The 23362-nt window shown below is 35.0% G+C and overlaps 1 protein-coding gene across 1 annotated transcript; it reads right to left on the bottom strand.

Moving 5' to 3' along the window:
- Nucleotides 1-634: 634 nt before the first annotated feature.
- Nucleotides 635-14577, bottom strand: LOC121416071 (cytochrome P450 2U1-like). The gene is made up of 3 exons (XM_041609521.1): nucleotides 14204-14577; nucleotides 1466-2485; nucleotides 635-934 (listed from the first exon to the last, which is right to left on the bottom strand). The coding sequence occupies exons 1-3, from the start codon at nucleotides 14571-14573 to the stop codon at nucleotides 750-752; spliced, it is 1575 nt and encodes a 524-aa protein (XP_041465455.1). The 5' UTR covers nucleotides 14574-14577; the 3' UTR covers nucleotides 635-749.
- Between the last annotated feature and the right edge of the window lie 8785 nt (nucleotides 14578-23362).

Raw genomic sequence — 23362 nt, 5'->3', positions numbered from 1 at the left:
ATCTGCGGCCGAGATCTAAATGGCCCCCTCCGGACTTTAACCTCACAAAATAGCCCAGTTAAGTTAGGGTTAATATATCAGAGGGTAAAGGGATAGGGTTAGGATTGTAATAGAGTATTGGTTTAGAATAATCTTAAGATTATAATTATGGTTTATTTATTATCTTTGGAGGTAAGGTTTTATGTTTGGCACAATGTGCAGATTTTTAATCGGAGCAATTGTCGCCGGATCAAATATCATGGAACCAACTGTCCATTGCAAGTAACAGAATAACTTCCCTTCATCAAATGTGGCCCGTTGTAATAAAAGTTGCGTTTAAATGCAACAAACAACCAAATAATCCACAAGATCCAAAATACGTGTATGATTTTTTAAAAGTTGCGTTTTAATAATCGTAACTATACAACAGGCCCCAGAACTCGTAATTCATAACGCATAATTATCAGTAATGGCGATCAGGTTTTAGATTCGCAATAATTTCTTTATGATTGCGAGAGAATAATTTTTCATTGTCCATTAGTAATGACCAATTACCACCAACGTCAGACAGTTACAGGGGTCGCAAAAACGGCGGGGGGGGGGGGGGCTGTGTGGGCTTCAGCCCCCACTTTTTTTTTACAAAACCGTGAACAAAAACGTAAAAGTGACCATCTGATTGTGATTCTTAGCATGGTCAGCCCCCCCCCCCACTTTCAAAACCGTTCCGCGATCCCTGACTTGTTGCGAGCCAACCTCTCCCTAGACTCTTGCTATGAGTAACGCGGTATTGCACACACACTGAAAGGCATTGGGTTGCGTGTGGCACCAACTTTTCCTGCAGTACTGGGTGGAAGGGCGCCCTCAGGGATACGGAATTCGAAGCGGTGGAGAAGATGGGTGAAGAAGAAGTACAATTCCATCTTGGCGAGTTGCTCTCCGAGACACTTTCTCCTGCCTTCAAAAAGAATGAAGGAATAAACGATAGTGATCATAACGCTTCAACACTAGACTCTGGCAGTATACATGTACCTTTCAGTAAGGTCTACAGATTGTAATTCTCTGCCAAATAAAATACTCAATAGACATTTACCAATTTAAGTCATCCCTAGAAAGGTATTGAAAAAAAGTTTGACATATACTTCAGATGGGATAGACCAGTAAAGAACGACAAAGTTGTGCTACCAGTCTATACATCCAAGTATACTCAAGAAAGTAAGTTGCAAAAACGAATGAAAAGAGAGACTTATGGACCTACATTATTGCTTACCAGCAAAATATTCTGAAAGGAAAAAAACTGTTCTTATTCTTTATCATGTTTAGATTTCGTCTGGATTGCTTGATTAAAGAGTATATTAAAAGCGGTAATTGCTTTCAAGTCAAAATTGTCAAATAAAATTTTGAAATTAAGAACAGGCCTCAGAGATTCAATAACCCTTCTTTGTATAAAGATAGGGTCGAATCTTTTAAGCTTTCAAATTCTATTTACCTATGCAAAATGGGAGGAGCTCTTCTCGCTGAAGAACAGTCGTTCCCGTGTCATCTAAAAACCTTTCCGGCCGAAACTCATCAGGGTTCTTCCAGACCTTTGGATCATGGTGGACAGCCCAGATGTTGGGTAAGATCAGGGTATTTGCTGGGACATGGTGTCCATTAAGCGTGGTGTCCCAACTCGCTGAATGTGGCACACCAAGGGGAACAACCGATGCCGTCCTTTGGACTTCCAGAAGCACCGCTTCAGTGTAAGGGATTTGCTTACGATCCTCCAAGCTTGGCTTTCGAGTGCGTCCAAACACACTGTCCAATTCTTCATGGAGTTTACTTTGAACGTCTGGATGCAGTATGAGAAAGAGAATGGCCCATTTCAGTGTTGTCGCAGTTGTATCCGTTCCGGCTGCAAACAAATCCCCAAGAGTCTGACGCATATCTTCTTCATTAAAAATCACACCACCGTCAGAGTCGCTGGTGCCATTCGTACCACTGAGCACGTCTGAACCTACTCCGCCTGCGCTGACTCGTTGTTGCATACGCTTCATTTCCTCATGGTACATCTGAACGAAACATGGCTCTTCAGAGGAAGGCCTCTGCAGGGCATCTTTGATCATGGCACTGTCGAATTTCCTCCATTCTGCCTCGTTGTCAGCCAGTTTCTTCCAGACAGGCAATGGTAAGTACTGCAGCATGGGGATAAATCCTGTAGCGCCTGTCGACTCACAAATCTCGATTCCTTCGTGAATTATTTCCAGGAAACGCTTGAAGGCAGTATCATCGTGCTTGAATCGCTTCCCAAAGACAATCCACGATACGATGTTGGAAACGGACACAGTAATATCGTGGGCAGGATTAAAAGGTTTGCCTTCGTAGCCAACAAAGACTTCGGACAATGTTTCAATTTCGTCCGTTATGTTCTCGACGAGACGAGATTTACCCATGCCGAGTTCTCGAAGGGCGGCAAGGCCGAAACGACGTTTCTCTCGCTGACTGTCACCCACGTGAGCTGAAATTATGCCTGCACAGAAAATGAAGAAGAAATGGCTAATGAAACTAAGGAAGACGTTGTAATAACTGATTACAGGGGCATTCGTATTTCCGGGATCAGATGATTAAAAAACAAGAGAAGCATAAGTTGTAATTTAAAAAATCGAGAGGCACCTGTTACGTCCTTAACTTTCTAAGAACCACGCATGGGATGAGATTTTTTTTCAAGTAGATCCATACCTGATACAATTTCATAGACTATATAAAAAAAAAAGTTCCAAAAAGTTTCAAAAAGTTCCAGAGAGTGCCAAAACCTGCAATAGAATAGAATGAAAAAAAAAGATCAACCGAACCTAGTTTCTTCCACGCATGCAGCAAATACGTCTTCTCAACGTCTTCTCCATTTTTCATGTCGCTATTCAGAATGAATCTCTTAACTCCAAGGTAGTAGGGGGGTGTTGTATTTTCTATTGCCTACATGATATTGCACTACTTAGCGTTCTCCAGAACTTTTCCCATCATGGTGAAGTAATATGCCAATAGGGCTGAGATGGGCCTATGTAATTTTATCATGAAAACATTGGATTTTACAACTTTGCTTCATCAGATTTTGCCGAGAGTTCACTCTTATATATTGATTGATGACATCATGGACGTAATAGGTCCATGATGACATGTAACAAGTTGTTTCTTTTTTCTGAGCGCTCTTTTCTTATCATGGACCTATCGATAGGGCCATGTTCATATGAATTACATTGGTACATAGTCTCGTGCGTCACGTCAGCCAGGATGAACGAAATGCCCCCATGTCACGGGAATATACCTCCACTAAACAAAATTGATTGATAAATAATGACATACTCTACGGAATTTTTGGAATGAAGGATCATTGATGAATGAATGCTGAGAAATATTCTTTAAAAAGCGCTCTTGATTCTCTAAGCGCAACTCGATCCAGAACCAGAGTAACGTCCAGACCGTACTCGTAAAAGATGGAAAACCGAAAATAATACGTATAGCTCATCACGTTTATCCTGTCTTTATACAAAATTCCTTCGCTTTTAATTCTTGCCTTTTTTTCTTATCACGAGGATGCGATCTAGAGCTGGGTGAGGGGGCGGGGGGTTGACAGCCCCGTCCCCAGCTCTATATCGCAGGGGCTCAAGGCTTCCATGATAAATAAATTACTGCTCGGCACCTAGCATGTCTGGGGAATAGCACAACAGCTCCAAAAAGTTTTTTCAAAAACTTGTTATTAGAGTGACAGGCTTAAACAACGTGCTATTTTTTTTTAATGTGTATGAACAGAATGAAATAAAATACATAAATAGTACACAGGGAAAAATAGATAGGCATACATGCAAGAAATGTACAGGTATAATAACAATATATACATATATCAGTGTTCATGGTGTGAAATAAAAAGAAATGATATTATGTTCGCGTATTTCTTAAAATGATATTGTTATCTTTGTTTATGTAAACAATTTAAATTAATTTAAAATATGTAATTTTTTCCAATATTGAATTTCGTTCATGCTATTGTTTATTTAAATTGAATCAATCTATCATGTTCTTATTTGTATCATTTTGAAGAATGAAAATAAATTTGAATTGAAACAAATTGAATTGAATACATGAAAATCATCGGCAGTCACTTTGAACATCTTGAGCTCGACCTTTGAACCTCCCAAACCTTATTAACCCATAATGCAGAATTTAGGATAATACTAATGGGTGTTCATATACACCTGCCACGTTCAACGTTCAATTATTAATGTCATCTTTGTGCAAACAATTACAGATATGAACTCAATAGACCAACGTCACATCGTTAACTCAAACCTTGAACATCTCAAACTTTGTTGAACCCTGAAAGCAACATTTTGAATGACAAAAGGTCGTTCTACAATGCGTATCAAAAAAAGTTTACACTTTGAAAAAGCCCTGGGAATTAGAAAATATACAACATGTGGGTAATTTTTTCACATATTATCGTGGGTTTGGGTCTCATCTATCCAATGAAAGTAAAAGTTTTGACACAATGTTACACTTGAGTGAGCAATGTCCATTTTTGTAAAGCTCGCAGAAATCTGTTTGCGCAGAAATGCTCGTTTTCACGCTGTGTCAAGGGGAAAGGGCGTAATTAAAGGACAAGTCCACCCCAACAAAAACTTGATTTGAATAAAAAGAGAAAAATTCAACAAGCATAAAGCAGCAAAATTTCATCAAAATCGGATGTAAAATAAGAAAGTTATGACATTTCAAAGTTTCGCTTGATTTCACAAAACAGTTATATGCACATCTCGGTTGGTATGCAAATGAGGGAACTGATGACATCACTCACTCACTATTTCTTTTGTATTTTATTATATGAAATATTTTTAGGGATTTCTCGTCATTGCCATGTGAAATGAAGTTTCATTCCTCCCTGAACACGTGGAATTCCATTATTTTAACTGTTTGTGCTTCATGCAATGAGGTCCTAATCATCAAATTCGTAAAAATTGAAATATTGTATAATTCAAACAATAAAAAACAAAAGAAATAGTGAGTGAGTGACATCATCGACTCTCTCATTTGTATGTAACTGGCTCGTTCATATAACTATTTTGTTAAGAATAAGCGAAACTTTGAAATGTCATAACTTTCTTATTTTACATCCGATTTTGATGAAATTTTCAGCGTTATGCTAGTTTGATTTTTCTCTATTGATTCAAATCAACATTTTTCTGAGGTGGACTTGACCTTTAATACTTGTTGAATTTTTAAAGGAACTTAAAAGTGAGAGGTAAATACTTGACCCAACCATCATTCCTTATAATCATAACGTTTGTTATCCCTGCTGGAAAGAACACATTGCCACACAGTGTGATCAGTGTGTTCACATAGAAGACTATGTGAAATAGTTATTTGAACGAGCCAGTTACATCCAAATGAGAGAGTCGATGATGTCACTCACTCACTATTTCTTTTGTTTTTTATTGTTTGAATTATACAATATTTCAATCTTACGAATTTGATAATTAGGACCTTGTGGAGCCGTGATATGTGCAAACGCCGGGATATGTGCAAACAACGGTATATGTGCAAAATTTCGCCGGGATTTGTGCAAACAACGGAATCTGTGCAAACGCCACGCCGGGAAATGTGCAAATCTGTCAAAATTTATCAACGGCATCTGTGCAAACGTGACGACGGGATATGTGCAAATGAACAATTTTCACGGGAAAAGTGCAAACCTCCGGGATATGTGCAAATCACTGCATTTATCCATATAAAGGCTATTTCTAATGAAATGTTTCATAAAATTACTGTTAAAAATGAGAAACATGCCTGCATAAGGGAGAAGCTATACAGTGACATCGGCAATGAAAAGCTATTCAGAGAGGCAGGGGGGGGGGGAACTGTTGCACCCACAAATGTAATAACACTTTACCCACAAATGTAATAACACTTTACCCACAAATGTAATAACACTTTACCCACAAATGTAATAATTTTTGATCGCCCACAAATGTAATACTAGTAATTAATACCCACAAATGTTATAAATTTGAAGGGCTTTTTGGCAAATCCGTTCTTAACTAAAATCCTATAGTAATGCGTTCATATAGCACACAAGTGCAAAGTCTCTTTTCCTGACCCGGTTATTTAACAAATTATAATATAAATCCAAAGTCTTTATTCCAGACCCGGTTGTTTCAAAAATAATAATATAAACCCAAAGTCTCTTTTTCCAGACCCGGTTGTTTAAAAAATAATGATATAAATCCAAAGTCTTTTTTCCATACCTTGTTGTTTAAAGAATTATGATATAATTCCAAAGTCTTTTTTCCAGACCCGGTTATTTAAAAAATTATAATTTAAGTCCAAACTAAGATACAATAATGATATTCCAGTGGAATAAAAATGAGAATCGAGCTTAGTCTTTTCTTCAGCCGCTAATAGTAAATTGAGAATCAAGCATAGTCTTTGCTCCAGACCCGGTAACTAAAAGCTGAAACCCTATAGTAATGCATCTATATTGCACAAAAATGCGAAATCTTTTTTCCATACCCGCTTAATTCAAATATCATAATATAAGTCCATTTAATAATAATAATTTAACAATAATTTTTGATCGCCCACAAATGTAATACTAGTAATTAATACCCACAAATGTTATAAATTTGAAGGGCTTTTTGGCAAATCCGTTCTTAACTAAAATCCTATAGTAATGCGTTCATATAGCACACAAGTGCAAAGTCTCTTTTCCTGACCCGGTTATTTAACAAATTATAATATAAATCCAAAGTCTTTATTCCAGACCCGGTTATTTCAAAAATTATAATAATTCTAAAAAAAGACCCATGATCCTATTTATGCTAAATAACGTTGTTGTTGTTACCTTGGGTTTTGAGGCGCGTGTCATTCAGATATGAAAATATAGCGTAGTCTTTTTGTCAGACCCAGTTATAGAAATCATTAAAAACACAACAATAACAACAAAAGAACGACCCTGCAAACCATAAAAATAATTTCTTGTATATTCCTTCCTTTTTTCTATGAAAAAAACACAAATAACAGAACTTTTAATACATATGAAAAAAACTGAGAAATAAGATATCAGTAACCAATAGGGGGATTACTTCCCGAAAACGATAAGGTTGTTGATCAACGATCTATGATATAGTATATAAAAGAAAAACATTCGATTAAGAGGGGATAACCATTCCATTCCATGTTTTCATTTGGCAATAAGTCATGATTGAATATTTTTGCCACCCACTGTATGAGAAGTAGGGTAACAATTTTAATTAGTGTTATTTTTATTACTTCTTTTTTATCATTATTATTTCTTATATATTCATTCCTTTTTATTCTATGAAAAAAAAAACCTTAAAATATAAAACAAAAGGATGAGGAATAGGATATCAGTAAACCATATGAGGATTACTTCCCAAAAACGATAAGGTTGTTGATCGACGATCTATGAGATATTATATAAAAGAAAATGATTCTAACAATAGGGGATAACGTTTTAACAAGTTCTTCGGTACTTTAAATTTTCAGTGGGCAAGCACCATTTGTAATATATTCAGCATTTTTTTTATTAGTTACAATTCCAATAATCTCAGAGGCCTAAGATATATTTTCTGGGGTTATATTGACCCGTAAAGTAAAGAGAGAGACAGAGAGAGAGGATTTATGTGATCAAGAAGTGATAAGATAGGGAAAAAATGATTTTAAATGACTGAAAGAGAGACAGGCAAAGAAAGAGGAGCCCCCTCCCACACCCGTACCAGAGTTACGGGGTTAGGCTGTCCCGTCGATGGATTCAGGTCCATCAACATCTTGAGGTTTGATCTTTCCAGGGGACAAACGTCTTTAAATATGGTGTAGTCTTTGCTCTAGACCATGTTATTTCAAAATAGGAAATTATTAGAAAGGATAAAAACAGACAAACAATATTAACAAAGACGCCACAATATCATTAATGTAGAATAACGTTGTTATTTTGGGTTTTTAAGGCGCGTACCATTCAGATCTGAATATTTACGCCTTTTGTTAATTTGTCGTTTTTGTGGTATGCGTTATCACAGGTTTTTTATAGTTTGGGAGAGGCTGGTGTCTAAATTTTCCTGATTACTCTTTTGCTTAATTTGTATTTTTAAGAGAACTGGGTGTGGGGTAGAGACAACTCTCTAAACCCAAGCATTTTAACTGGGTTTAATTTAAAAAATTGGTCTTAGCTTTGTTTTTTTTTTCAATATTTTTTATCTTATAAATAACTGGGTCTAGACGAAGTCTAAGCATAATATCCATGTTATTCAACAGGAATAAGAATATGACAAAGTCTAATGTTTTTAATGAGATTATTGGGTATTCGTTTTAGAATATGGGTAAAAACTATTAAAAAAATAATAATAACAAAGTCTGGAGAAAGGACGTTTGCTATATCCATGCATAATTACAATGTTTTGTAGGGGTCTTAGTATTATTACATAAAAAAAAATGGGTGTGGGGTAAAGACATATTTTTTTAGTGGGTGTAACTTTTGAAAATTGGTTTTAGATTTGATTTTCTTTTTTAATTCATTTTTTATATGACCTGGTCTGGAGGAAAGAGAACGTTTTAAAACTTGTGTTATTCCAAAAGAATGTGATAGGGTCTTATGTTAGAAGATTCTTTTTCGTAATTTTTGTAATGATTAGGTCTGGAATAAAGACAACGTTCTAAACTTCTTTTTAAAAACAGGTTCTTAGGTTCAAGGATTGCTTGGTCTTAGATTTGGAGTTATTTCTAATTTTACTATTAGCGTTATTTTGAAAAACAAATGACTGAGTCTGGCTGAAAGACTACGCTATATGTCCATGTTATCCAGCATTAATAAGATTATGGAGTCTTTATACAGTTTTTGTTGTTGTTGTTTTGTTATTTACAATTTTTGAATAACAGGGTTTGGAGAAAAGGCTAAGCTCGATTTTGTTTTTTTCCCCACTGGAATATCATTATGGTATCTAAGTTTTGACTTATATTATAATTTTTGAAATAACCGGGTCTTGAAAAAAAACTTTGGACTTAAATTATAATTTCTTGAAACTACTAAGTCTGGAAACGAGACTTTGGACTTTTGTGCTATATGAAGGCATTACTAGAGGGTTTCAGTTTCTATTTTTAAATAACCGGGTCTGGAGAAAAGACTATGCTTGATTCTCAATTTACTCATGGCGAATATATTCACAATACATTCCGTATAATTCAAAACAACAACAAAGACATTGATTCCACCAGTTTTAATTAACTGGGTCTGGAGAGAAGACTAAGCTTGATTCTTATGTTTATTCCACTGGAACATCATTATCGTATCTTAGTTTGGACTTATATCATAATATTTGAAATAACGGGGTCTGGAAAAAAAGACTTTGGACTTATATCATAATTTTTAAACAATCGGGTTAGGAATAAAGACTTTGGATTTACCTTATAATTTTTTAAACAACCGGGTCTGGAGGAAAGACTTTGGACTATATTATAATATTTGAAACAACCGAGTCTGGAATAAAGACTTTGGATTTATATTATAATCTTCTAAACAACCGGGTCTGGAGAAAAGACTTTGGATTTATATTATTATTTTTTAAACAATCGGGTCTCAAATAAAGACTTTGGGCTTATATTATTATTTTTTAAACAATCGGGTCTGGAAAAAAGACTTTGGACTTATATTAGAATTTTTGAAACAACCGGGTCTGGAAAAAAGACTTTGGACATATATTATAATTTTTGAAACAACCGGGTCTGGAAAAAAGACTTTGGACATATATTATAATTTTTGAAACATCCGGGTCTGGAAAAAAGACTTTGGACATATATTATTATTTTTTAAACAACCGGGTCTGGAATAAAGACTTTGGATTTATATTATAATTTGTTAAATAACCGGGTCAGGAAAAGAGACTTTGCACTTGTGTGCTATATGAACGCATTACTATAGGATTTTAGTTAAGAACGGATTTGCCAAAAAGCCCTTCAAATTTATAACATTTGTGGGTAAAGTCATTATTACATTTGTGGGCGATCAAAAATTATTACATTTGTGGGTAAAGTGTTATTACATTTGTGGGCGTTATTACATTTGTGGGTGCAACAGTTCCCCCCCCCCTGCCTCTCTGAATAGCTTTTCATTGCCGATGTCACTGTATAGCTTCTCCCTTATGCAGGCATGTTTCTCATTTTTAACAGTAATTTAATGAAACAAAATGCAGTGATTTGCACATATCCCGGAGGTTTGCACTTTTCCCGTGAAAATTGTTCATTTGCACATATCCCGTCGTCACGTTTGCACAGATGCCGTTGATAAATTTTGACAGATTTGCACATTTCCCGGCGTGGCGTTTGCACAAATTCCGTTGTTTGCACAAATCCCGGCGAAATTTTGCACATATACCGTTGTTTGCACATATCCCGGCGTTTGCACATATTACGGCTCCACAGACCTCCTTGCCTGAAGCACAAAATGTTATAATAATGGAATTCTACGTGTTCAGGGAGGAATGAAACTTCATTTCACATGACAATGACGAGAAAATAACAATATTTCGTATTTCATATAATAAAATATAAAAGAATTAGTGAGTGAGTGATGTCATCAACTCTCTCATTTGGATGTAACTGGCTCGTTCATATAACTATTTTGTTGAAAATAAGCGAAACTTTAAAATGCCATAACTTTCTTATTTTACATCCGTGCTTGTCTGATTTTTCTCTATTGATTCAAATAAACATTTTTCTGAGGTGGACTTGACCTTTAAACTTACCCTGCGAAACATTACTCATAAATTTCCCTCGGATTTTTGGTCAATTGAAATAAAATGGATACATTCAAGCATTTTGTAACAATTTTGCCACCCAAATTGAAATTTCAACACTTAGTAAGCACAACCTTTACCCCTTTTGTGCCAGCTGGATCTGAGGACATAACTAAATCTGAATAAAAGTTTATCTCAAACATTTTCACCTTTTTTCATTAAGTTTTTATCACTTAAAGTGGGTTTACATGTCATTTTTCATTTAATACTTGCTTCTCCACACTTTTCCCAAGCTTGACAATGATTAACAAAATGAAAATCAAGCCTAAGCCATTTCATGTAAATCGCAGCTCAGTGTAAAGCAAATATCGTCACGATGGCCTCGGTGTGTGGGGAGTGGGGTGGGGCGCAAAGCACTCTTCGAAGTGTTTTGGGCAAGGAAACAAGTTAAAAAGGTAAAACGTATCTTCAAATCAATTTTACTAGCTCAATTGCACACGTTCTTCATGATTTAGGTCTAATTTTATTCGCATAACTATTTCAAAGTTCTGCGCAAATCATTTTTCACTAACTTTTCAAAAGTAAGTGGTGCTCACTCAAGCGGAAATATTTTTCGACAGTTATATCGTCATTTGCTTAAATGGACCTGTACCAATGTTAAAACGTTGAAAAATTATCAGGATATTGCAAATGTATAATTTTACAGGATTATTTCTAAGTGTAAACTTTTTTTTGATACGCACTGTATATATTCCCTTTCATGTTGAGAAGACCGTGAGGTATTACATTTAGGCAACCGTCACGCTTAAAGGGGAATCCAGCCTTGGCCATAAAATGTTGTGTTGGGAAGGAGAAAAATAAATTAAACAGAATGGTGAAAGTTTGAAAGAAATGGGACAAGCAATAAGAAAGTTATAGCTGCTTTAAAATTGAGATCACTAATACTATGTAGATTTCAAATTGGCAACTGGGTAAGTATATTATGACAAGGGGCAAGGACAACTTTCCCATAGGCCATGTACTTTATTATCAGGGATTTGTGGTTTTCTCCTATGTTCCCTGGGGCAGTAATCTAAACATAACCCAGGTAGTATATTGTTTTATGTCCTCATGAAAGAAAAATATAATTTGAAATAAAACTTTTGGGAAAAATGACATTTTAGCCATAATATGTATTGGAGTACATGGAAGAGTAGTCCTTGCCTTACATCACTATGACATCCCATATGCGGCCAATTTGAAATCTCCATGGGTATAGTGATTACCAATATTTACAACTTTTAAAAATTCATATCTTTCTTTTTGTTTGTCCAATATTGTTCAAACTTTCACCTGTCAACTTGTATGATTTTTCTTTTCCTTATAAAAACAAGTTTTTATTTGGGTTGGATTCCCCTTTAATAGTATGAGCAAAAAAACCTTCTCATACAATATACAGTCACAAAGCAGAAGGGCGTGTATAGCATGTAGACGTCTAATTAGTTTGAAATGGGTATTAAGTTATTGCAGGAAGTTATCAATTTTTAAATTTATGTTATTTGTATACTTTTCTACCAATGGATTTCTAATTTGACATATTGTATATTCTATTCTTGAGAAGGAATTTGATACTGTAAGCAATCAAAAGCTAAAAATCTTTGTATGTCTACATTCACGGAATGCACACAATCTTGAATTTTGTAAGCCTACGTGTGATGGCAATAATCATGCTTAATTATGAATTCATATTGCGCCATTCAATACACATGCGCGGTGACTTTTTTTCGGGGGGGGGTCCCCTCTAGGATGGCGAACCCATTGGCTAATGTACAAGATTCAAAATTCGAATAGGAGGCCCCCCCCCGCGACAAAACATTGTAATAAACATGATGAAATAGTCATAGCCAAAGAAGAATCAGGGAAGCATTTTACCGCTATAAAGCACACATCATATTTATATATTACAAATATCTTATGCATTGAAGTATCTTGGAAAAAGAGGTATTCGGTCATGTCGGTATGGCTTATATAATCAATATAACTAACCATGTCCATCCACTGTCTTTTTTGGTTTACCTCTTTGGTTTTCAGTCAGATCGTTTTCCTGTAAGTTTTCATCACAATGAGGAAACAATATGAACCTGAAGTGAGGCTGAACTACCAGATCGGAATTTCCTGTCTCTCTACGTCAGTCGCGTAATGGCCGCAAAAAATATGAGGGGTAGGTGCAGGATTTATGAATGAGAGGGACATAAATATTTATATATTTGAGACATTTTCATTTAAATTAACAAATCATCCATCCACATAATCGATAAGCATATTTATTCAAAGAAAGTGGCAAAGTGGGGACATGATTAGGCCTACAAGTTGGACCAAAAGAAGAATAATTTCAATCTAAAAACACAAAAGGTGAAAGGGTGGCAAAAGGTCGAGGAGTGACAGCGTTTTCCATCCCTATAGTATCATGTCACTCATCGGCTCTCGGTTTAAAAGGTTGATTTACCCCTTTCCATCCTTTCATCTTTTAGAGTGTACCCACATTGATTCACGGTTTGTTGCACCCTTCACAATGTTCAAATATTCCTAGACAACAGTGTCGTTATATTGTGAATATGAATTTGACATTGATTCAATGTCGAATAAAATGGGACAATGCGGAAGTGCGTTGACATTCATTATCTCACTTTGTAAACTATTGCAAGAGCAATGTTTGAATCTCTCTGATAATGGTGAGTCAATGTCCCAGCGACCCATGTCTCAAGTGCCGCACCAGAATATTATCATTATAGAGCTCACATCCCTTTTAAAAATGTTCTGGCGCGGCTCTTGAAATTAGCTGGGGAGGGTAGCAGGATGAATTCCACTTCCAGGCATTATTTTTATCACATTTTACATCATCACCATCTCTTAGCCTAAATATATATAGTAATCTCTTGAGAGACAATGATGTACTAACAAAAAAAAAGTTTCAGTTTACCACTATTTCGCAAAACAACATAATACATCATCAAAATACAATTTCACGGTAAAAACTAGACATATGAATAAACATCATGAAGTCTTTTGGGGGCAGTCTACTTCCAATTATTACCGAAGCCTCTGTTTTAATTACTCTTATTACTATAACGTTATACAAATTACATTATTAGTTTCAGAGATCTTGTTTTTATTTTCAATTAACACATAACATTGCATCTTTGAATATTTTTAAAGCATTAACAATGAAAATGTTTTAATGGTGTGATGTATCGAAAACAACAAGGTTTCGTCATGATGTTAGCAAAATATCTTATCGTTTATAAGATGGAATAATATCTTAATAACATGTTTATATGGCCACTCAAGGAAACGAAAGAGACAATATTTTAACGGACAATATCTACGTGTTACGTAATACCTTACGGGAAGAAAGACGGTGGTTTTTACCACACTAGTATTGATCATGCCAATTATTGCAACAATCGTTTACTTACCCTTCCCTTTCGTAATGTACTCCATCATCCCAAATCTAGGTCGATCTGCGAAATCGTCCCCAGACTTCGCGAAAGCCTCTTTCATTGCGTTGAAATCGTTGATTACGAGTGTGGGAATCATTCCGATTCGACTCAAGAACACCGGGCCGTACTTGGAGGACATACCAGCGAGAAGCTTGTAGGGTTCGTCGCCGACGAGACTGGGGATGATTCCAATGATCGGCCACTCTCGCGGGCCACGCGGAAGAAGCGATTTTATTTTTTCATCTCTGCCTTGGTAGAAACGATGGGTGAAGAAGAGACTGAGCAGAAAAACAAGAAGAGCTACTAAGGAAGTTGTTGTATCCATAAAGCTAAGAAGAGTCTCCATTATTTACTGGTCAAAGTAGTCAGACCCGGGTGTTGACACTGTGCTACACCATGGAGCTACTAGCTCTACGGCTATACCATGGACCATACATAATGCACTACAATGCTATTATGTAAGGACCCATATCACCACACAGGTTTCGTAATCAATTCTGACATGATATAAACTAGTCTCAAGATCCAGACTGTATCAGTGCCAATTGTGCGCATTTCGCATAGGCCTGTACTGTTACGCGTAGTGACCCCCTAATGAATGTGCCCCGGAATGTGCATTTTTTTTTCGACCTGCCAATCAGCCGGGTCAAGATGTTCTAAACCTTGATCCATGATTTGAACTCGGTACTTGATTGACGAGTCGATGTATACTAGGCGCGCGTCCACAGAAACGCGTGAAATAAAAAGGATCTCTTTTCAAGACAATTAGGGTGTCAAAACTCTAAAATACTGACCAGGGTAATTTCGCTAAGAAATTAGCTACGTGTTTACGGTCAAAATGGCCAGGGTTTGAAAAAAAGACTAAAATACTTAAAAAAGGATGTACTTTGATTTTACCCCCAACACTGTTTAAAAGGGTCCGATTTCAGCAAAATGTGGGAGATGAGGCGGTACTAAGGGATGTTCCAGGCTGAAGATATTTATGCTTCAATAAATAAAGTAAAATTTACAGAGCAAATTGCTGATAATTTGATCAAAATTTAATGATAAATAACAAACTGCATTTTTTATTTGCAGTTTGCATTTTTTATTTGCATTATTTTGGTGAAACAATTATCTGCATGTCTTCATGAATATTCATTATGGGGGGCTGATAATGTCATATCGCTACTTGTTCTTTTGTATTTTTATTATAAAGTTTATTCAAAAAATTTCTCCCAAGAACTTAAATGATTGGATTGATAACTATTAAGTGCATTAGTTATTTATTGTGCAACTTTTTTTCATCATAATGGACACACATCATGAAACAATTATTATTTAATGTAATAACATATGAAAAGGGAATGTGACATCATCAGCCCACCTTATGAATATTCATGACGTCGTGCATGTAACTGTTTTTACAAAATATTGCAAAACTTTAAAATTCAATAACTTAGTTATTTGTCATCCAATTTTGATGAAATTTCCAGCATTTTGCTCTGTGAATTTTTCTCTATTTATTCAGATATAAATATTCTCAGCTCGAAGCATCCTTTAACCCTATATAGCCCGGGCTATTTTGAATAGCCCGGGGGGGGGCCTATTAGGCCCCCCTCAGATCTCGGCCGTTTATCGACCGATTGCGACCAAATTTGGTGTGTGGGTGTCTCATTATGTATTTTACAAGAATGCGTTGTCAAATTTGTGATATTTATTATCATTTTTTATTTATCTAATTAATTATGCAAATATTCAAATTTTTTCAAGGAATTTTCATTTTTTTGTAGTTTTCCCCCCATTTTTTGAGAAAGTGCAATGAAATCAAGCATTTTAGAAGCCAGTGATGTAATCTAAAAGACAGCTCACTCAACTGTATTGAAATTGTATAATTATTAGATTTTAATAATAATTAATTATGCGCATATGCTAATTTTTCGCGATAAAATTCTTGTTTCCTTCCGTGTTTCCAAATTCTTATGTATTTCTTTTTTTTAATTTATTATTTCTTTGTTTTGAAATCTCTATTTTTTATTGTTTTTTTAAATCTAGAATAGTTGGTGATAGCCCAAAAGAAAGTGAGGAAAAAACAGAAAAAAACATTCATCTGACAACATTTCTTGTAAAACCCATACATTGTACACACAAAAGTCAATGGAAATTGCCATTTTCGGTGACATTGGTCACGAATATGTACTATATATCCACAAGTACACCCCCGATTTTCGCAAACAGGGTCTCAAAATGTGCGGGAGATGTGAAAGGAAAAAGTCATGAAATTTCAGCGCATTATTTTTTTGCATTTAGAAATTATCGCGAAAAATGTCGAAGGGGGCCTTTTAGGCCCCCCCGGGCTATATAGGGTTAAACCCAATGTTAGTAAAAGTAAAGTCGACACAGGGCGGATCCAGCTTTCGCGAATGGGAAGGGGGGAGTTGTTTTTCACCCATATATATATATATTCTTATGAGTAAGTAACATGAATGTGAAAAAAATCTCAAACACATTATTTATATAGTGCGAGCGTGAAGCTCAAGCTATTTTATTTTAGAGGGGGATTTCATGTATTTTGTCCTGAAATAATTATGAACATTCTGGGCAATGTTTGACTGTTTGTGACCTTTAACCAGGTGCGTGTGTAACTACAGGTAATTATTGCGCGTTAACCGAAATTTTTGATGCACGACATGGCCTGATCGAAAAGGGATCTGTTAAGGACTGTTTACATTTAGCCATGCTGACTATACATATTTTGACAATTGAAGAATGTGAGCTCCATATTAAGCAAGATAAACTCATCGAGCAGGCATTGCGAGCGCGAGCGAAAATTTTATCGAGTGACATGAACGATTTTTTTTTTCATTTTCCAAGTCTTCCCCCTCACATTTTATGTTATTTATTTGCTTCCTCCTATTTTCCCCCTTTTTGCCTTTCCTCTTCTTTTCCCTATTTTATTTCTTTATTTGTCTTTGTCGATAAATGTAAAATTACGTAGTTATTGCTAAATTGTATTTTGTTTGTATCAAACTTTGTCAGCTTCTCTACAGAGGTGTCGATCCAGGGGGCAGGGGGCTATCGCCCCACTAATCAAATATTGGTGGGGCAAGAATGTGTAAACCAAAAAATAATTGTATTGTTACACAGAAAACGGCAATTGAACCACACACAATAAAAATGTTGGTTTTTACATCTATAGTACAGTAAAAAAATTTGATCAAAAGTTCAAATGATTCCATCTTTTGTAAAGGTACATTTATGCAGGAATCTCAATATATATGCACACAAAAATGTCCTGCCAATGAATAAACACAAAATGGCAAATCTTTTTTCATTAGCGGATCCAGGTGAGTTATGTATACCTCTATATTGATTTTAACAAACTACATACTTAGAAATCGCCTTTTTTTTATCAAATATTTCGGCTTGCGATTTGCGCTTGCATCAATAAATTGTTAAAAAAACATATTAACCCTCGCATCCTATTCGTGATTACACAAGTGCTCACAGTGTCCACTTTTAGGCCTTAATATCAACAAATATCGCGCTCTTATTAGGTATAAGATAATGGCATATCGATTGAATCCTAATAATTAAATTGCCCCCTTTCCAGAATGGAAAATATCTACAAGTTTTATCTCGAGCCAAGGGAAAGAGAGTCATTATTTCCATATGACAAATGTCTTTAAAATGACCCGATCTAGGGTCAAAATAATGATTAAATAATCAACTCATGCTTCGCGCTCACACCATTTATTAAGTGCAATCCAAATCCACTTCACAATATCCCTACACAGTGTTTGAAATGGTGCTTGAATTTACCCCCTTTCAGATCGGAATATATTTTTTTCATCTCGCGCTTCGCGCTCCCATTATTGATTTCCATGATAAAATAAAAGTATTTATAATACCCAGATTCCAGGTTTAAATTGAGATGCGCAGCATGTTCTTTATTTAAAACTTGCTTAAATTATCTACTTTTCGAACTCCCATTATTAATGTAGGAAGATACTCAATTACCCATTCTAATCATGATATACAAAACATGAATAGAGTGTACCATTTTTAGCTCTAAATATAAATTCATTTTCGAGCTCGCATCAATTATATAGTTAAATATCTATCCTGTTCATAATTACAAAAAGTGCCTATAAATAAACCTAATAAGAGCGCGATATTCATTTTTTAGGTCGAAATGACAAAAAAAATCGGCTCATTTGATTGTTGAAATATGAATTGACTTCATAGGCAACTGCGAACAGTCCTTAAAACATCCCTTTCCAGACCAGGACGTATTAACGTAATGTATACAAAAAAAATCAAAAAGTTCTTGCTCGCACTTCGCGCTCGAAGCATATATTTGGTTATGCATCTTGTTCAGGATCATAAACATAATTTTACATACACCGAAGAAATTCAAACAAAGTTGACAATTGCCAAACATCATAAAATTTACTATATCTTGTGAAATATTTGTTCTATCATGACAAATTTGATACCAAACAAATGAGTATGTTATGCTCCTTCATCACATTGCTTTGTCAGGAGCTGAAACATATTTAGGTGTCATGTTTTCCCCAAGAATCTTATAAAAGACAAATTAAAAAATAAAAACTTGACAAAAACTTTTCACATAATTGTGTTAGGTACTTCTCAACACAGACATTTCAGATTATATTTTTTGTCCAGTGGTGACGTATCATGATAGAAGATGTAATATGAATCATAGATTTGAATTTATATATTTCTATGAAACGATGTTTAAAAATGTAATAATAATCAATAGAATACATTTGGCATGAATATTATTTTTTCCTTCAAAGAAAATTTCTCCTGAAATATACTTTGATCCCAACGGCATCCCAATCATGTGAAAGAGCTTAAATATTCTCTTTCATTTGATTCCAAATTCATCCTAATGGTATTTTTATTTCAGAAGATATAATAAATTGTTGTGCGATGATGTTTGGCACGAGAACAAATTTCAATGAATTCCATGTGTGTATGTAAACTTTTGGCTTCAACTCTATATATATATCAAATATAATTTATTGGTTGGATTGCTTAACTAAGCTATAGTCGTACAGACTGCTTCACCCTTGAAATATTCTATTTTTTCCAGATTGTCAAATGAAGCATTCCCCCTGAACATGTGGAATAAACATTGTTTAATACTATATGGTTCAGTCAAGTCGGTCCTTATTGTCAAATCTGTAAAAAATGAAATATTATATTATTCAAACAACAAAAACAAAAGAAATGTATGAGTGAGGGACATCATCACTGTATCATTTGTATGTCACCGAGTTGTGCATATCAATGTTTTTTGGAAAAATAAACAGAACTTAATGTATGAGTGAGGGACATCATCACTGTATCATTTGTATGTCACCGAGTTGTGCATATCAATGTTTTTTGGAAAAATAAACAAAACTTTAAAATATCATAACTTTCTTATCTAACATCTGATTTTGATGATATTTTCATTGTTAAGCTAGTTTGATTTTCCTCTATTTATTCAAATCAACATTTTTCTGGGGTGGACATGACCTTTACGGTCAACAAAAAAAAAAATCAGTTCGCGCTTCGTGCTCGGTTCATATGAGATCCATATTCTCTCCACAATTTTCCTTCATGTTGGACAGTGCTCAATATAACAGCTACTGTTCCTGAAAATAACGACTTTTGTTTGTCAATAATGCCTCAGGATCTCTGATTTCAACCATTTAGATATGAATGGCTCAAAGAAAGAAATATAATACAAAATAAACTCAACTTTAGATGATTACTCTCATATCACATTGCAAACCTGAAATCATACTTTTACAAACACTTTTCCAAAAGCAATTTAGGTAATTCCATTCAATTAGAAACCAGATATGCGGGGTTTATGTTTCACGTGTTGAAAGGCTATATGATTCTGGGGGTTATTTTTGAGGGCGCGCATCAACAGAATACAATACCCAAGGTTGCAGTCATGGTTCCGCAAATAAATGAAACTGTTTCTATTGTCATCATCATATTAAGATTGTAAAAATACAGAAACCGAAAAAGCAGTTTTGTAGAAAAAAAAATTAACGAGAGAACTAAGAAGATTAGTTTTATTTGTGTTTGTAAATTCACAGTTTGCTGCGGTGACGACAAACGAAAAACAAACTCAAAATGTAATTTTGAAGCTAAAAAGTCAAAATCAGAAATATAGTCTCTGGATAGGAAAAAAAATGAATTCTCAAGCCCCACTCACCCATTAAAATGATAGTGTATTTAGATAATTAGATTCGTTTATAATTGTTTGAAACGTACATACTTGGTATCACTACAACGACGTAACCACACATGAGAAAGCTCATTTACAGGTGGATTAAAGTCGATCTAAATAGATAAAGCAAAACGAGAATTAAAGTATATATTAACTTTGAAATTAGATGTTAAGTAGTAATATTATTCTTTTTGTGAAGTGAGGCATAGATATCAAATGGCAGTCATGATGACTACGCTAATGGTATGTAAATGGAGAGCCCTTACTGTCCCACGCTATCTTATTTATATGAAACACACAAGCTTTTCCATGATGCTCTTGATTGAATCATATTGATTATATTAAATAATGACGATTCTTTATATCCAAGGTAAAAATTTACCTGCTTGTTTCGCTCGCTTGCACATTTAAATGTGAACAAGAAACCCAACTGTAAAGTGTGCTTCTTTTCATTAGTCTATGCCACATCAAATTATCTATCGAAAGACGTTTCAGATAGGTCTAAAATATCCTCACAAAAAATAAACAAAAAGGACATTAGAATTATCATATCCACGTTTTTGATATCCCATTCAAAATAATGACCGACATGGTGTAAGAGTTCCCCGCAAATTTAGAAATTTTAGCTCGATATATTGTTATTATCCACCCCAGCTCTGCTCAGACCGATGTTAGGCTTTTGACAATGTTACTGGTCACCTTTATGCCATTGATATCATTAATAAACAAAACATAATAACTTTGTCAGGCACTGTATTTTCGAAAGTATCTTCTTTCGAATATGATGAATGTACATCAAAGAACAAAACTATCTTCGATATAACAACAATACCAGACAATGTATATAGCGGTGGCATCTCTACATTTGTATTCTAGTCCTCAGCATGCATCTTTGTTGAACATGCTGATCACATCTTCTCTTAATCTCTCATCTCGACACGTCCTAATAGATCTAAAAGCCATGGCGATTATGAAATCAATCGGCGATCGCGTGACAGCTTATCCTACCTGTACCAAGCAGACGATGTGATGATGGCATTGCTACAAAGGTGGGTGATGATATGTTTTGCATACAACGTGTATAATTTGTGATTACTAATGAATTTCCAGGAATTCTTGTTATTTCGTCCATATCAGTCAGAACGATTCATCATTGATAATCTAAATATAAAGCCTTTATGAACATGGATGCTCTTAATAAATAGATAACAATGGTCATGATACGAAATGTTTCTAAATCATAGAAACGTTCCACGTTTTTCAATCGATGTTTCACCTAATAAATGGAGGTGCCGTGGCCGAGTGCTGGTCTAAGGCGCCTGGCTAAAAATCAGGGGTTCGATCCCCGGCAGCGGCACCAATAACCGTGAGCAAGGAATTTAATGTACAATACTCTTCTATCCTTCTTTCAAATAAATGGAAATGCTATATGCATTATCGGTAACTTGAGGTGCACTTGTTAAAAAAAATATCATCGGTATGCATAATATAGCATTCAAATATGATAGTATATCAAACAAGAAAAATATGTTACAACATCCACTGTATTTTTCTTTTAGAGTAAATGAATGAATTTGTAATCTGACATGCATTTAAACCAAAACAGCAAAACGAAAAATTACAATGTTCTTCATTTACATGAAATTAGAATGTGCTCCATGATGTCCAGATTATCATCATTATTAGTATTATTTAAAAAAATACAAGATCACACCTAGTAACCAATAATGCATAGAACATTTCCATTTATTTGAAAGCAGGATAAAAGAGCATTGTAAATTAAATGCCTTGCTTACGGACAGGTGCCGCGGCCGGGGAACTTTAAAGTTTTTTGGTCATTATTTTGTGCTAACAATGTGAGAATGTTGAGTTCATGAGGAAATCGACAGCATGAAACCACTGTCATCGAGGTGTTGGTATCAGTAGCGTACCTTGGGCCACGGTATGGGGGGGGGGGCACCAGCAAAAGAATTAGAGTCATTTAGGGAGCGCGCGAAGCGCGCTCAGTTTTTAGGTGTACTGACCTAATAGAAACATTTTAAGGACATGCAGTGCTATTAAACGGATATGTATGTCACTGATTAAATAATGCGAGCTCGAAGCGCGAGCTGAAATTTTTTTATATTCAGACCTAAAAAGGGACATTATAAGCAATTTTTTTTGTAATCATGATATGTACCTGCCTCGCTAAACAAATGATGCGAAGCGCGAGCTAAATTTGTTGTATATATTGACCCAAAACGGGGAATATATTTTAGGAATCCATTAAGAGTATACATGTCTCAGCAAAGTCATCTAATGCTAGTACCATCCTTTGCTGATTTTGTTAGAATTACATATAAACAAATTTAGCATTTTTTGTAGACATGGTAGTCATGATTATCATACGCATCTCACTAATCAAATACTGCTAGCGCGAAGCGCGAGCTGAAAATTTAGGAAATTCAGATTTAAAGAGGGGCATTCCAAGACTTGTTTGTTTGCAGGAATTCACTAAGACCGTATACGTATTTCATTAAACAAATGATGCGAGCCCGAAGCGCGAGCTGAAAATTTTTGATATTAAGATCAGAAAACTTGACATTTTAAGGACTGATTTTAGGAATTCATTGAAGAGTAGACATCTCACCAATCAACTAATGCGAACGTTAGCACGGACAGGAAATGTTTTATATTAGACCTTAAATAGGGCAATCAGTTTAAGTAGTCATGAAAAAAAGGAAATATCACTACATGAAAAAATTATGACTCGAATTGCGAGATAATGTATTTGGTGTACAGTATATTGATTTGAAAACAAGAGGTATTAGTACATCAGGATTTATTTATCTCTTTAAACGGTCTATGCGAGCACCGGGAACAAAAAAGTCATAGGCCCTGTGAGCAAATAATGTTTC

This window comes from Lytechinus variegatus, chromosome 5 (genome assembly GCF_018143015.1).
Source record: "Lytechinus variegatus isolate NC3 chromosome 5, Lvar_3.0, whole genome shotgun sequence".
Classification (NCBI taxonomy): Eukaryota; Metazoa; Echinodermata; class Echinoidea; order Temnopleuroida; family Toxopneustidae; genus Lytechinus; species Lytechinus variegatus.
This window is presented reverse-complemented; position numbering and strand designations above follow the sequence as displayed.